This window comes from Zerene cesonia, chromosome 22, assembly GCF_012273895.1.
Source record: "Zerene cesonia ecotype Mississippi chromosome 22, Zerene_cesonia_1.1, whole genome shotgun sequence".
Taxonomy (NCBI): Eukaryota; Metazoa; Arthropoda; class Insecta; order Lepidoptera; family Pieridae; genus Zerene; species Zerene cesonia.
In genome coordinates this window covers 5,118,254-5,133,619 of record NC_052123.1, presented here as the reverse complement: position 1 = coordinate 5,133,619, position 15,366 = coordinate 5,118,254, and the positions used below count along the sequence as shown (strand labels likewise).

The window sequence follows — 15,366 nt, the reverse complement described above, 5'->3', positions numbered from 1 at the left end:
CAGATTCGAAATTCAAATGTAATATTTTTTTATAATTAAGTGTAACAGTATTTATGGCCAGACTAAGTATATGGTCGCTATAACAACAAACATTTAGAATCGATGTTAAGCAACGATTGGCACGGTCATAAATTGGATGGGTCACAATATTTTTTATTACTTACCAATAGAACTATGTGTAGATCATAAGGTATAAATGAATATCGTTTTTTTTAAGACCAACGCAACGATTTTAGGTTGGGTCAAAGCTATTGGGTCGCCAGTCGGTCATTGACACACTTGGGACATGTTGCAACCGACGGGACACTAACTCTATTCTCTCTCTTTTATCATTTAATGAACTCTCTATAAAGTTTATGTGGAGTTAATTTAGTTTGAGATGTTTATCCACGATTTAGATTACTAATATATTAATAATTGTAATTCTATACTAATTAGTAAAGGTTGAGATGATTGCAGGTCGTTTGTCTGTTTGAACGCGTTAATCACGAGAACTACCTACTAGAAGATTTTAAAAATTGGATACGTACAGCCAGAGTGCTATAGGCATGTACCACAGACAAAGCGGACCTAGTGGACTAGCTGGTGAAAAATACCATTGCTCTAATGTTTTTTTACTTTCACTATTAGAATGCCGTACGATGTGAACGATAAGTCGTGCGATCTACTTCAAAATATCAAACGATAGTTGGAAAATGTTAGCTTCGACATATAAGCCCTAAAGTTAATAAAAATAACACAAGTAATTAATTTTAACATAAAACTAAATCGCCTTCAAATTGTCAGGACTGAAACAAATTTAAATCGCACCACATGTAAGGAACACCACAGGCTTTCAATTAAAAAAAAAACCTTAAAAATCGGTTCCCCCGTAATAAGCGATGATGTAACAAACTCAAAAAAAAAAAACAGCCGACTTGATAACCTTTTTTCAAGTCGGTTGAATATAACGCGCGATATCCACGCGAGTTCAAAGTGCGCAATTTCTCTGAATACAAATTCTTACTTTTGGCTTCGGCGGCTTCTGGATGGTTCTGGTTATGTTTAGTTTATCCGTCAGTTAAAATGACAATTAATAAGCATGAATATATTCGTCAAAAACTGGAAACCTTTTGGACAGTTTTTAATCGCTACATATAATGAATAAAAAAAAATATATAAAAACATAGTTTAAAAGAACACACTTCGATACTAGAATCAACTAAATTCTCATTTACTCTTATATACATAGCTACATAAGGAAAAATATTTAATCCTGGCGATGCTATTCAGGATAATTAGATAAACCTCATTAAATTATTGTATTATCACCGATCCTGGATAAGTGTACAGTTTGAATTAAATCTGTTCGTTTACAATGGGTCATAATCGAGTCTAAAAGGAGTCGGTTACATACAAACATAAAGGTAGTTAAACATAAACTAATAACATATTGTTTTATGACTAACGACTGTTATTATTAAATAATTATTAATTCATATCATAATATCTACCGATACTGCACTGTTGTTATATGGTTATAATCAACAGACAATATAGAGAATGACAAAAAATAGGTACCCTAATAATTAACGTTATCTCTAAGACGTTAAAACTAGTACTTTTAATTTGCAAAAACCACTCAAATCTGAGATATTCGAGCTGCACAATACGACTGTTTACCGGTAATTAAAGTTTCGCTTACTTGAATTCAAGTATTGTGACGTAACCCGATAGTAAAACAATGCATTGATTGATGTTCGCAGTGCTGCGGGTATCTGGGAAAACTCACTTTTTAAAGACACCTTTATAGTAATAATTAAAATGATGACCGTCTCCTTGGTACAGTGGTTAACGCGTGAGCGTAGAACCGAGGGGACCTGCGTTCAATTGCCGGTGGGGACGCACAAAAACAATGTCCCGGTCTGGCAGGACACAGAAGGCTGATCACCTACTTGTCCGTAAAGAAAATCGATCAGTGAAGCAGACTGCCCCATACCCCACTAGGGACTTCACTTTTTTATAATAACAATAATAAATAAAATCTTCTATGCCTTACATCACTATGTACATTGCCTCTTAAACTAGAAAGATTCTGTGTCCTAAGAAGACCTCCTTATAAAGACTGTCAATCTGTCAAAAGTAATACGTTTTTGTGCCCACTATTACAATTTATGAATGTTTGACATCTCCATTGACTGCACTCCCAGAATTCCAATAGATGGTGCTATATTTAAAACTAGCCGACACCCGCAGCTTCGCACGCGTGTACTAAATAATTTAACGTCATAAAAACTTCATGCCCTATTTTATCGAGTTGGGGGTAGAATTTTTCAAAATTCTTTCTTAGCGGTTGCCTACGTCATATTCACGAACGGGGAAACCCAGACGGATTCCCTGTATCAATTGTTAAGTTAACTAAACGCAGTGTAGCTAGGGAGACAAGGGCCCTGGTGCATAGGGATAGAATCGGGCCCTCCTCCCCTCTTTCCGCCTTCCTCCCCTCATTCAAAGCTGAGGTTAGAGGGCCCCCTGAGCTCCGGGGCCCTGGTGCACTGCACCACCTGGCCCTATGATAGCTACGCCACTGACTAAACGTATTTCATTTATCAAATATACAAATATTATAAACATGAATGTTTGTTTCATTTCATGTTTCTGAAGGGACAGGTATTTACAGGGGATTTTTTAAATCTATACTAATATTGTAAAGCTGAAGAGTTTGTTTGTTTGAATGCATTAATCTCAGGAACTACGAATGCATTAATCTCAGATCCGCCCCGGCTTCGCGTACACATATAGTCTATAGCCTCCCTCAATAAATGGGATCGGACCACTAGCTCCTGAGATTAGTGCGGTCTAACAAACAAACAAACTCTTCTGCTTTATAATAGTAGTAAAGATTTATTGCACGCGAACAAAGTCACGAGCTTCCATTAGTTGTAAGAAAGGGCGGAAAGCGTAGGCAGGAGTTTTAATCTCGGCAGCTGTCTGCTATAAATTATACTATTGTTTTATTTATAACTAGCTAGTGCCCGCGACTTCGTCCGTGTGAGCATTGAACGTGAACAAACTTGAGGCTTTCAATAAAACTAGGTTACAGGTGTAGATATAATACATCTCCCCGAATTTCTGCAGATAACGTTGATTACAAAATTCCAGATTTGGATTATTTCACCAACTTGTAGCAAAGAATTATTATTACTAAGTTATTATACAAAGTTCATTATAATGAATGAATGAATGAATGAATGAATGATACTTTATTTACACACCAAAATGAAATATTAAAAAGTACAGAATAAAAATACGAACTGCACACTAGGCGACCTTATGGCCACAAAGCCATCTCTTCCAGGCAACCAAAACGAAGAAACAATACAAAGAAAGCGCATAGGTAGGTGGTGTATACTAATAACTGTGTAGTAGTAACTTAATAGGTCTACACAAAGAAAAACATACAAATCCGTCTATAGTTCCGGAGATTAGCGTATACAAATATACAGACGGACAGAATTTTTTTTATTCGTGCTCTGTGACTGTTTAAATGGAAGGGTCCATTAATGTTCTTCTTTAATCTCTTCAATGTACAGACACAGTTATATGACACTAGCTGCACCCGGCAACTTACTCTTATCCTTTAGGGGTATGAAAAATAGATGTTGGCCGATCTCACACATACCCCATAAATGCACACAAAATTTCATAAGAATCGGTCCAGCCGTTTCGGAGGAGTTTGGCAACGAAAACTGTGACACGAGAATTTTATATATTAGACTAGCTGCGCCCCGCGGTTTCACCCGCGTAAGTCCGTATCCCGTAGGAATATCGGGATAAAAAATAGATGTTAGCCGATTCTCAGACCTACCCAATATGCTTACCAAATTTCAAAGGAATCGGTCAAGCCGTTTCGGAGGAGTATAGAGACTAACATTGTGACACGAGAATTTTATATATAACTAGCTGCGCCCCGCGGTTTCACCCGCGTAAGTCCGTATCCCGTAGGAATATCGGGATAAAAAATAGATGTTGGCCGATTCTCAGACCTACCCAATATGCTTACCAAATTTCAGAGGAATCGGTCAAGCCGTTTCGGAGGAGTATGGCAACGAAAACTGTGACACGAGAATTTTATATATATAAAGAAGATACGCATGTCATTATATAGAATCGCGCTATATGATTCATTCGTTTATCAATAATGTTTTATATTCGTTTTTAGCTTTACGCCCACGACTTTGATTGCGTAATCAGAGGAAAGAATAGACAGTCCGGGGTATTTCCCGCATCGTTTCTGTTCCCTTAGTATTTCCGGGATGAAACTATCATTTGTCCTGTTACAGGTACCCAGCTATCTCTTAACGAATCTTTTAAGTGGTTAAGGCGTAAAGAAGATATAGGTAGACAATTTGAAATTTATAGTAGGAATTATTTTTCTATTATAGGTAATATATACTTATAATTTATACTTTTTGAAGTCGGTTGAAAAGGACAATCGGCAGGACATTGAAACAAATAAACAAAGACACACGTGGACGCCTCCTTGGTACAGTGGTTAACGCGTGAGCGTAGAACCGAGGGGTCCTGGGTTCAATTCCCGGTGGGGACGCACAAAAAAAAATGTCTCGGTCTGGCAGGACACAGAAAGCTGATCACCTACTTGTCCGTAAAGAAAATCGATCAGTGAAACAGATGTACATCATCTGCCCCATACCCCACTAAGGGACACGGGACTTCACTTTTTTTTACTACACGTGGACGAAATAAAAAGTCAAAATTATGTAAATAGGTATATTCATCTTTAAACATATCTTCATTTTGAACATGATTCAACAACACTCCACAATATTTCATTAAAATATGAACTTAAAATGAATCAACTGATACTAACAGCGGTTCACAAACTTTACTCGTGACACCCAATGCGCCATTTCGCTTATAAATTCATTATAAAAACCATATTAACACATTACAAAGCACGACAAATAAATTCATTTCAATTCAAACTTCTTAAAAAATAGCGCGCGATTTAAATATGATTTGTTTTTAATTTTAACTCGTGAAACTGTGCGTTACCTTATTAGTTGTTATAATTTTTTAACATAATTGAAGCATACTTAAAATGTATACATAATTAATTTCAACTCATTTAAAATGTACACAATACTCATTATAAACAAACATGTGCAACATATTATTATAATTTCTAAGGTTTTTTATCGCAGTTAGGAATAACACAAAATGCTTCATACGATTGTTCAATACACGATGACGTACTAAAATCGAATTCCAACTACAACACGTTTACAAAATTATATCCTAAAATTAAATGATCTTTTGTCAATAGATTTTCTCACGTAGCTAGTCTAAAATCGTTGTTACAATTTTAAATTTTTTAATTTGCATTAAATGTCCCTAAATTATACAAAGAAGCAATAAAAAATTATCCATTTGTCATAATAAATGTAATCCCTAAAAAATTCGTGCAAGTAAAATTTCATGTTGTTATGTTTTTGTATGTATGTTTTTTTCGGTTGTGATTGATGGATGCTGGGTGTCACACTTTGAGCATCCCTGTCGACCGCACAATTAAGTAAAATCTACCCGTGTATAACAAATAAATCACAGATCGTACTAACGGTATATATTTCTATAGAAAATACAGTAATACCTTTGCTTTATCAATGATTTGAGGTGAAACAATGCGAAAATTGAGTGTCATAGAAGTGATAAGAAAGTTTCTATAAGCTTTGTTAGATTAAAAATAACATCAATAACATTCAAGCAGTTTTTAACCTTTGGAAGGAAAGGTTCACAGCGCTCGCCAGACAGACGGTGGGGGTATAAGGGCCGCTGGAGTATAGTGGTTATTGCTTACGGAGACTCACATAGCCCCTTGCTCAGTAAAACTGTGTTGGGATGTGTAAATACTTTTCCCAACATTATAAAAAGGAAGAGATTTACTTTAGTAGCACGTAGGGATCATCTTCTATGCCATATTGAGGTTTGCTTCTACTCAAAATCGAATCCAAGACCAGTTGGACACAATACGTTAACTACTGATCCCATTAGGCAGTCTGGCTAGCGTTTAGAGCATTTTAAAACCAGTTTTCACGAGATATGTATTCGCTTCGACCCGGTTCTACCTGCTTTTTTAATAACCTATTTTGGAATCCAGAACCAAAAGGTTTGTGGAATTCCACATATCTTCGTCTATTTTTGCCATTTATTATTGTTATCGGATGGACAAAACTTGATGCGATGTTTTCTAGAATGATTTTGTAACGCTGCGTCAGTTTATCGTTAAAATAGTAAAGTAGTTTCATTTATTAGCTAGGTTTTAAATCATTTTATTCAACGAAAAACAATATCAAGGTATTACTATATTTGAATACAAAACGTTAAATGCATTAAATAAAATATAAATTAAACATAACACATGTAAATGACATTCATTTTGAAGATATACATTCCTCAAGTGTCTATTGCGAAGCCACTGTATTTCATATACATATGCATATATGTAGGACTTTATATAAAGTAACTAAAAATACTTCCATGATTGAAAAATAACAGATTTATATGAATATTATAGTGGACGGATAGATGCGTTAGTGAATAGTATTTTCTTGTGTTTGGTTTTACGCGAGTATTATACATTTAGTAATCAAAAACTTTTTAACGGATTTTAAACGCGATTTATTCATTATATTATTAATATTATTCGTTGTAAAGTATTCGAAACGTCGTTAATAATATAATGAATAAATCGCGTTTAAATTCCGTTAAAAAGTTTTTAATTTCTAAATGCGTTAGTGAATGTTACGATATAGATAAAGCAAAATTGTACACTTAATTTGCTGGTTAAACAGTCGTTTCGTGAATAGTCTAGGCTTTTAATTAAACGGCGCAGTTTAATTTACTTTCCTTAAAAAATATATGTATTGAAGGATGCGGCCGGTTGACTCCCAGGCAGTTATATACGCAGCGGCGTTCAATCAAACGCCTAGGCTATTAATGAAACGACTGATTTAACCAGTTGACATATACATGGTATACATATGTATAATGAACTATGTGTATTGTGGGATAAGAATTGGTTTTTCTCACGTGTCTTAACTTATTAAGTTGGAAATTAAGCATCGACCATCGAAACAACTGCAATTTATTCATATATTAACAACTTAATTGAATATATATATACATATTATTTATATACGTCCATTTTTTCATATAACTTATTTAAATATCTCTTAATTTCATTATAATTAACAACGGTATGTGTATAACAAAAAGGGAGGATTTCGTTTAAACAATTTCTTAATTAACTGGAAGAAAGATTATTAATGCATGTGTATTGCACGTAATTTTTTTTGTTTATTTGTTTTCACAAACAACCCCCAAAACTAATAAAACTATAAAGAATTAACCGTTCTATATCTATTGACAGAACAATTCAAAGTCATCAAAGTTCACATTGAATTCAACTTTGTTCGATACGAGTTTCGTTACTCAAAATCGGCTGAAACATTTTGGATGTAACTCGACCCGGATAGATTATATGACCTGGATAAGCAGATAGCATTTATATGAGTCTGCAAGTTTCTGAACTTTTCCAATGTTGGTATAACCCAAAAAAAAATTGCCATTTTTTATGTAGAATTTAACCAAAAGGAAAATAAATATATAACTTATAAGTAAGGGTTGTTTGTTTATACTTAACTATTACAAACCTTTCCTATCTACCTCTTATTCCTTCTATTTAAGCAAATATTTTATCCGCATGGCAATTTATTTTCTTTTCCTTCTTTTTTCATACTGATAATTATAAATGCAAGTGTGTCCGTCTGTTACGCTTTACTGACGAAACCAGAGCACCGATTATGATGAAATTTGGAATGACAATTGTGAGGTCCAATGCGTCTAATTTTCATTCAAAACTCAATCCTTACTTTATAGTAATAGGGCTGGAAATCGCGGAACACATATGAATTACTACTTATATATAATAATTAATATTAAACCGACCAAATATAAGTTACCGCACAAAATTTTCCATTGTATGCTTATCCGTATTTGTTATAAATACCAAAATGCTGAACATTTGTTTGTTCCACTTAATTAATTTTAATTAATTTGGTCATTTTATATACTAGCGCTCTGCCCCGGCTTGGCCGGTGGTAAATATACAGGTGGCATTCAGGGATAACGTGCATTGGGGTTGGATGTGGTTTTTTTTAGTAGATATAAGTGATTCAAGAGGAAGGTTTATCCTACTTCTTCCTAATATTATAAATGCTATAGTTTGTGTGTATGTGTTTGTTACTCTTTCACGCAAAAACTACTAAATCGATTGCAATGAAATTTGGAACGTAGACAGTTGGACAACTGGAATAACATATAGGCAACTTTTTATCCCGACATTCCTACGGGATACGGACTTACGCGTATAATAACATCCATTAAACTACTCGGTATTCAACGCGTGCTCGCGCCAAAAGCAATCATATTAAGGTTATCATATTAAACAAATTAATTTGTAATAACGAATATAATTAAAGCTAGTACGTCTATGTTACTAAACAGTATTTCTAAAGCCCCACCCGTTATAAATGAGTTGGTGACGTCAATACTAGGTATTTCTATAGACAGACTTATTGTATTAATATATACCTTTATACTAAAACGCTTCTAAACCGCAAAATATTATTTCGGCAAGAAAATAAATAAAATTCATCTTATGCTTAGCTGCACCCGGCAAACGCTGTTCCGCCTTGCTCTTATCATTGAGGGGTATGAAAAATAGATGTTGGCCGATTTTTAGACCTAACCGATATGCACACAAAATTTCGTGAGAATCGATCCAGCCGTTTCGGAGGAGTATGATAACTAATATTGTGACACGAGAATTTTATATGTATAGAGAAGAGATATACCAGCTACACGCCCCGGCGTCGCCCGGGTTGTCATTTATCGCAATTGATATAATATAAACAATCCCATCTTTTAATTATGTTGGATCAAACAACACATGGTGTGCAAAATTTAGGAGTCCATCGCGGGCAAACAACGCGACACTTAATTTATTATATTAAGATAGCTAAAAACCTAAAAATCACGTTTCTATGATAGGATCAAATTAAATGTCTCACTACAGAGTATACATAAGGAAATTATTTAATCCTGGCAAAGCTAATCAGGATAATAAGATAAACTCATGATATAATTGTATTGTCACCGATCCCTGATAAGTGTACAGAGTCTGAATTAAATCTGCCCGTTTAAAGTGGGTCAAAATCGAGTCTCAAAGAGTCGGTTACATACAAACATACAGGTGAAGCTAATAAAAACGTATTAAACGAGTCTGGAACTAACGGATTTTTTAAATATCTTCTATATATATAAAATTCTCGTGTCACAGTTTTCGTTGCCATACTCCTCCGAAACGGCTTGACCGATTTTGATGAAATTTTTTGTGCTTACCCGGTATCTATGAGAATCGGCCAACATCTATTTTTCATACCCGTAAATGATAAGAGTAAGGCAGAACAGCGTTTGCCGGGTGCAGCTAGTTTTTTTATAAATTCTGCTATCTAATTATTACGGTCGCCACATTTGTTGTTATTTGTAATAATAAAATATTTATTTCTCTGAAGCGTGAACACGACTTCGTTTTAAAACTTTTTATGTTATAACTAGCTGCGCCCCGCGGTTTCACCCGCGCGAGTCCGTATCCCGTAGGAATATCGGGATAAAAAATAGATGTTGGCCGATTCTCAGACCTACCCAATATGCTTACCAAATTTCAGAGGAATCGGTCAAGCCGTTTCGGAGGAGTATGGCAACGAAAACTGTGACACGAGAATTTTATATATTAGAAGATTTATACTATTTATAGTACAGCAATAATATAAAGTTGAAGAGTTTGTTTGTTTAAACGCGCTAATCTCACTACTACTGATCCGATTTAAAATATTCCTTCAGTGTTAGATAGCCCATTTATTGAGGAAGGCTTCAGGCTATGTAAGATCAGGTACTACGTGGGTAAAACCGCGAGGCACAGCTAGTGATATTAAAATCGAGCAAAGAATTCATTTGCTATCCCGTTTGATGAATAAATTATAAGCCAGAACGTATTTAAATGTTTTATATTAAGTATTATATTGTACAAAATTTCCATTTAAAATCAGTAAATCTGTTTAAATGAAAACATTGACATGTCACAGTGTTTGAAAGCAAACTCCTCTGAAACGACTCGACCGATTTTGATTTGAATTTAAAGATTTTGAAAATCCATTATAAAGTCTTTGTTCGTTTTTTAAATGTAAATTCAAACACAAGAAAATAGCTTCTATGTTTATGTATATAAATATATTTGATTCATAAATATTTACATATTCGGTAAGCTTGAGGGAAGGTCGTACTATTTTTATACCCCTGTCATAAAAGGTCCTATCAGAGCATTTGGCGGGTCATATAATCACAATTTAATATTATAAATGACAAAGTTTGTTTGTTTGGATGTTTGTCCGACAATCACGCTGAAACTACTGAACGGACTTTGATAAAATTTGGTAGACAGACAGAGAATGAGTTGACTTGTGTGATAGCATTGTCAGGATTTTTATTCCGATAAAATGTTCCCTTGGGATAAAATAGGAATCTTGATATCCGGGCGAACCCGGAACGAACGTCTAGTAATCATACAAATAACTATGTGACACGCGCGGATAATCGGCGCGCAAAGGCGAGTGTTTCTATAACTCACGTCTTTAGTACATTAGCTACGTCACAGCCAAGTCTCATCAAAAGACGTTCAGTGATTATCACGTGAAAGAATAACAAACACACATCAACAGTCACAAACATTCGCGTTAAGAAGTAAGATGGAGTAATGGGATTGTATCTGTAATGTAATTTTTAATATCAGTTGAGTAGTTTCAGATATTACCACCAACAAACATTTTTGGCCGATAAATCATTCATAACATCTATATGAAAAATTTATTTCTGATAATAATCAATTTTAAATATATTATATCAAAAGATAACGCAGGAACATTTATTTATTAATCTTTTTTCCTTTTTTCATTAAATATCGTATTGATTTTTATTATATACCTACTAGTTTTCCGCCCGCGGCTTCGCCCGCGCAGTGGAAAGAAAAGATAGACAGACCCGTCCTATGCTACGTACCTTCTTGGGTCGCAAACTATCACTATAGCAAATTTCATCCAAATCGGTTCAGCCGCTCTTATAAACAGCGTAACGAACGGCGACTTTCTTACATACCGATGTAAGATTTAAAATTGCCAAGCGCATACAACATTTGCCTCACAAATAGTACCATTCTACGAAAATCAGTCGTCATATTATTACAGTTTTATCAAAATATACATTCCATTGTGTTGGCACAACGGATTTCTACGGACAATATCACAATATTTTTTTTTTAAATATTAATTTGAGTTCTAGTTCAACAACGATCATTGACATCGACTTGACATATTAGAAACTCATTTTTTTTTTAATATGGACGAAGTAAAAGTTTCGCCGTCTCTTTCTTTCGCTCTAAAATTTACGAGACAGTTATATTTAACTTCCATTTGTACGTACAAGCCTCTGCATTGATATAGATTTGAATTTGGAACGCAATTACGAATTATCGTTATTGCGCGAGACAGATAATTAAAAATACACTTTAGAAAAAAGCGGGAGAGGCCATGACCCCACTAAAATGTTTAAACGAATATCATTGCCAACATTTATATTGATATTTTTTTATAAGTTATTTTGACAAGTAGGTGTCAATACATCGCTGTTGTGTGTTTTTACAATCATAACAACAATGCAAGGAAATTCATAACTCATTAATAATTTATTAAAATATGGCCACGTCAAGATCGTAACAGCATATATTATACGAGAACCGCGCACAGGCAAGGCGAATAGAGCAGTTCTTTCATTAATATCTACCTGAGACTCCGTATCCTGACGGACTTCCTACCATGGACGTATGTCGTATTGGAACCGAACACTTCCTAACTGCCTCACACCTCCATGCCGTTAACGACAAACGCCCGAATATTTTCCACCAGATACTCCGACGCAGCGGCAGTCACCACCAGACCTATATACCCACTGTAGTGAACAGCCTTCAAGAATCCCCACGTCTTATCACAGAACACGGCCAACGAGAGCAGGTGTAAATAACTGTGCGGATTAACCACCCTCCAAACGCCGGTCGCGATAAAGAACTTGCTTGATTTAAACGCCGCTTCGCGTCTGAACACATCATAGTCTGTGCTATTCTCAAGCATAGTTTGGTATAAGTCTATATATCTATTCCAGGCTAAAGACGATAGAACCATTTGGCCAGAGAACAGCCCGATCACCTGGACGATCCTCTGGAAGGACACTTTGGTTTTGTACGAAATACCTTCAGTCGTGTGATCCTTCTCAATGTCCTCGCTCGAGTTTATTTCCTTCAACTGGTGATAGGGCAGGGTGCTCACTGGGGTGCCCTTGTAGCCCCTTCTGGGCGGATTGTTCTTCAGATAGAGCAATATGCCCACCATCATGAATATAACACCCACTAAATCGCAAATACCATCAACCCAGTAGCCCAGCGTGCCGACTTCCGATCGTTCACCCTTTATGTGCTTTCTCTCCCTCGCAACGTGACCGTCCAAGTCATCCAAGAACATTCGTATTTGGAATAAAACTATGCCAATGCGCCGGGCAGCCAAATTCTGACAGGTCAGTAGCTTTGCGCCTATTAAAGCGATAACAACATGTGAGAACGATATCATGTTTGGCGTTAAAAATAACATTTTCTCGGATATGCCCAGCGCCAGGTCGAGTATCGAGCACAGTGGCCCGTATATATAATGGTTTACGTGATCGACCATCAGCGCTTTCACGGTCGGGTGGCATAAAGGGTTTATGGTGCACGGTATCCAAGTTTCATCTTCATAATCACGAAGAGCCACTAACGTCTTGTGCGTCGTCGATTCTTGCGTGACGTTCTCATTGTGTTCGAATATATCTAATTTGTATCTCTGTATACGCAAGTACAGTAATGTGTCCATATAAAGGCAGTAGATGACGACTATGAACAGAAGCAATGTTAGGATTTTGCTCGCTTGAGAGGAAGGCCACATCATCTTGATCATATATAGTTACAGTTACGTTTACGCATGTGCAGATTTATTTCTAGTCAAGGACGAGATTAACACGAGTTATGACTAAAATAAAAACTTGCGGTGCTTCGGTGGCCGCACAAAAACAATGATTTACACAATATCCAGATTTCGTTCGCATTTAGTGACCGCGTGGGTTATGAAACCCCACACAATCTATTTATAAATCACCATCGAAATTTCGGGGAAACTCGGCGTAAACTTCAAGTTGCGAAGTTTTAAACGAGCAATCCAAACAGAACTATAATATCACATAAACTCGTCGTGCACACAACTTTTTGTCACTAGCCCGCGTCGCATTCCGTTCCGAAGCACGAAACTCGTAAAAGCAAACCGCATTTTATTATGCTTGACTTCGAAACTGTACGTAAAATCGATGGCGACTCGCAGAGCGGATATAATACGAAAACACTCGATACTATCGGATCGCACTGTTATCCAACCGCTAACGAGAGGCTTCAACTGTTTATTTAACTGTGTATGCACGTGAATGTCCAATGTTTACATAATATGGATTCGTTAAAAAAAGCAGGCGAACTGCGGCAACATGCGTGCGCACACCGCCGCGACTTCAGTCGGAATGACATGTTCTTACTTCTCATTTCTCAACAACAATGGGCGGGTTTGCTCCCCTTCAAACATCTGTCAAACGTTGACCTTAACGCTTTCGGCTAAGTCCGCGATTACGCGCCAATATGGGTATTAAAGTATTAATTCTTAATTTGAAAAATATACCGCTTCGATTCATTTTTTTTTTTTCTTAACGGCTTTCTTTTTGCAGTTTATAATTCAACGATGATATAATGAGTGATGTATCATAAATAAATTCGAATTACTTTGATACTATGAATAGATAATCAATAAAAATTATTTTTTATTAGAGAATCTTTATGTTAATTATGGAAAATGTAAAAAAAGTTTTAGAACCTGCGATCTTTTATAACCTATAAAATTTTATTATAAAAATTGCTATGAATGTTTTATTAAACCGTATTGTATGTGTTGAAACCTACATTGTATATAGGTTTATATTGTTTATTTTATAAAATACTGGCTGTTGTCCGTGGCTACACTCGCGTGGTCAAAGATAAATGAGTTGTTGTCATACATGTCACATTCTTATATCAGAATTTATAAATTTAATTTCGGAATGAATAAAATGTGCATCACACATCATTATGGACCTTGCCTCGGGAACACGATATTTTACTGCGTTAAAAGAATCTTAGTCTTTACGATATAATCATTATCTAACCTCGAAACTGTCTTCGGACACAAAAATCATACCATATAATAGCTCCGTTGCGACGTAAAAGAATGACAAACAAACGAAGACACATTCGCATACATAATATTAGTAATAGTAGTAGTATATAATATAGTAATAGTATTCTGTTTAGATTGTGAAAATCGTTTTTGAATTAGAATCGAGCAGTTTAAAAGTTTTATGTTTTGTATTTTTACTCAAGAGATTTAAGATATATTTTGATAATATAAAATATAAAAAGTAGTATGATATTTGATGTCCAATCATATAAATATTATGCGCGTTCTATGAAAAACTACAAAAATGTAAAATGTTTTCTAAAATAAAAATGTATACATATATATTCTGAAAAAATTTAAAAAGCCTTGAGAAATTAGCACGTCACGATCGGCTAAGAATCGTTACACAGGATATGGGTTCCGCAGTGTTTTTCTTTTTTAATAAATACCGTTAAATAAATACTAAACCTCGTATATAATTAAAGCATTACCTAAATAATTTCAATTGCTCTTATACCGGGTATAATACGCGTGTGTGTAAATTTTGACCCACTTTAAACGGTTCAATCGGATTCAATTGGATTGTTGAAAACCGTTTATTTTATTATCTTGATACCGATCACAAGAAATCAATAATTTAAGGGAGTTTTTTAGTTTTTTTAAACTATATGTATAGATACTATAAAGCTACTTAATATTATAAAAGCTGAAGACAATGTTTGTTTGTTTTTTTGAACACGCTTTAGGCTTTATATGTACCACGTGCGAAGCCGGGGCGGGCCGCTAGTATACTATATAATATATGAACATATTTCGTACTGGGTACTCGCAACTCTTGCCACGAACGCACTACAATGCGCGATCGCTTCATAATTCAAGATAGAGCCTATGAATTGGAAGCTATCTGTAATTGTCTTGT

At 35.3% G+C, this 15,366-nt stretch overlaps 2 protein-coding genes across 2 annotated transcripts in view; both read right to left on the bottom strand.

Annotated features, from left to right (window-relative positions):
- The window catches only part of LOC119835983 (probable ATP-dependent RNA helicase DHX35), a 42,450-nt gene that overhangs the window by 23,777 nt on the left and 3,307 nt on the right, over nucleotides 1–15,366 (bottom strand). The gene's annotated exons all lie outside the window — the stretch shown is intronic.
- On the bottom strand, nucleotides 10,286–13,791 carry LOC119835982 (ceramide phosphoethanolamine synthase). The gene has a single exon (XM_038361122.1). The coding sequence runs from the start codon at nucleotides 13,152–13,154 to the stop codon at nucleotides 12,030–12,032; it is 1,125 nt and encodes a 374-aa protein (XP_038217050.1). The 5' UTR covers nucleotides 13,155–13,791; the 3' UTR covers nucleotides 10,286–12,029.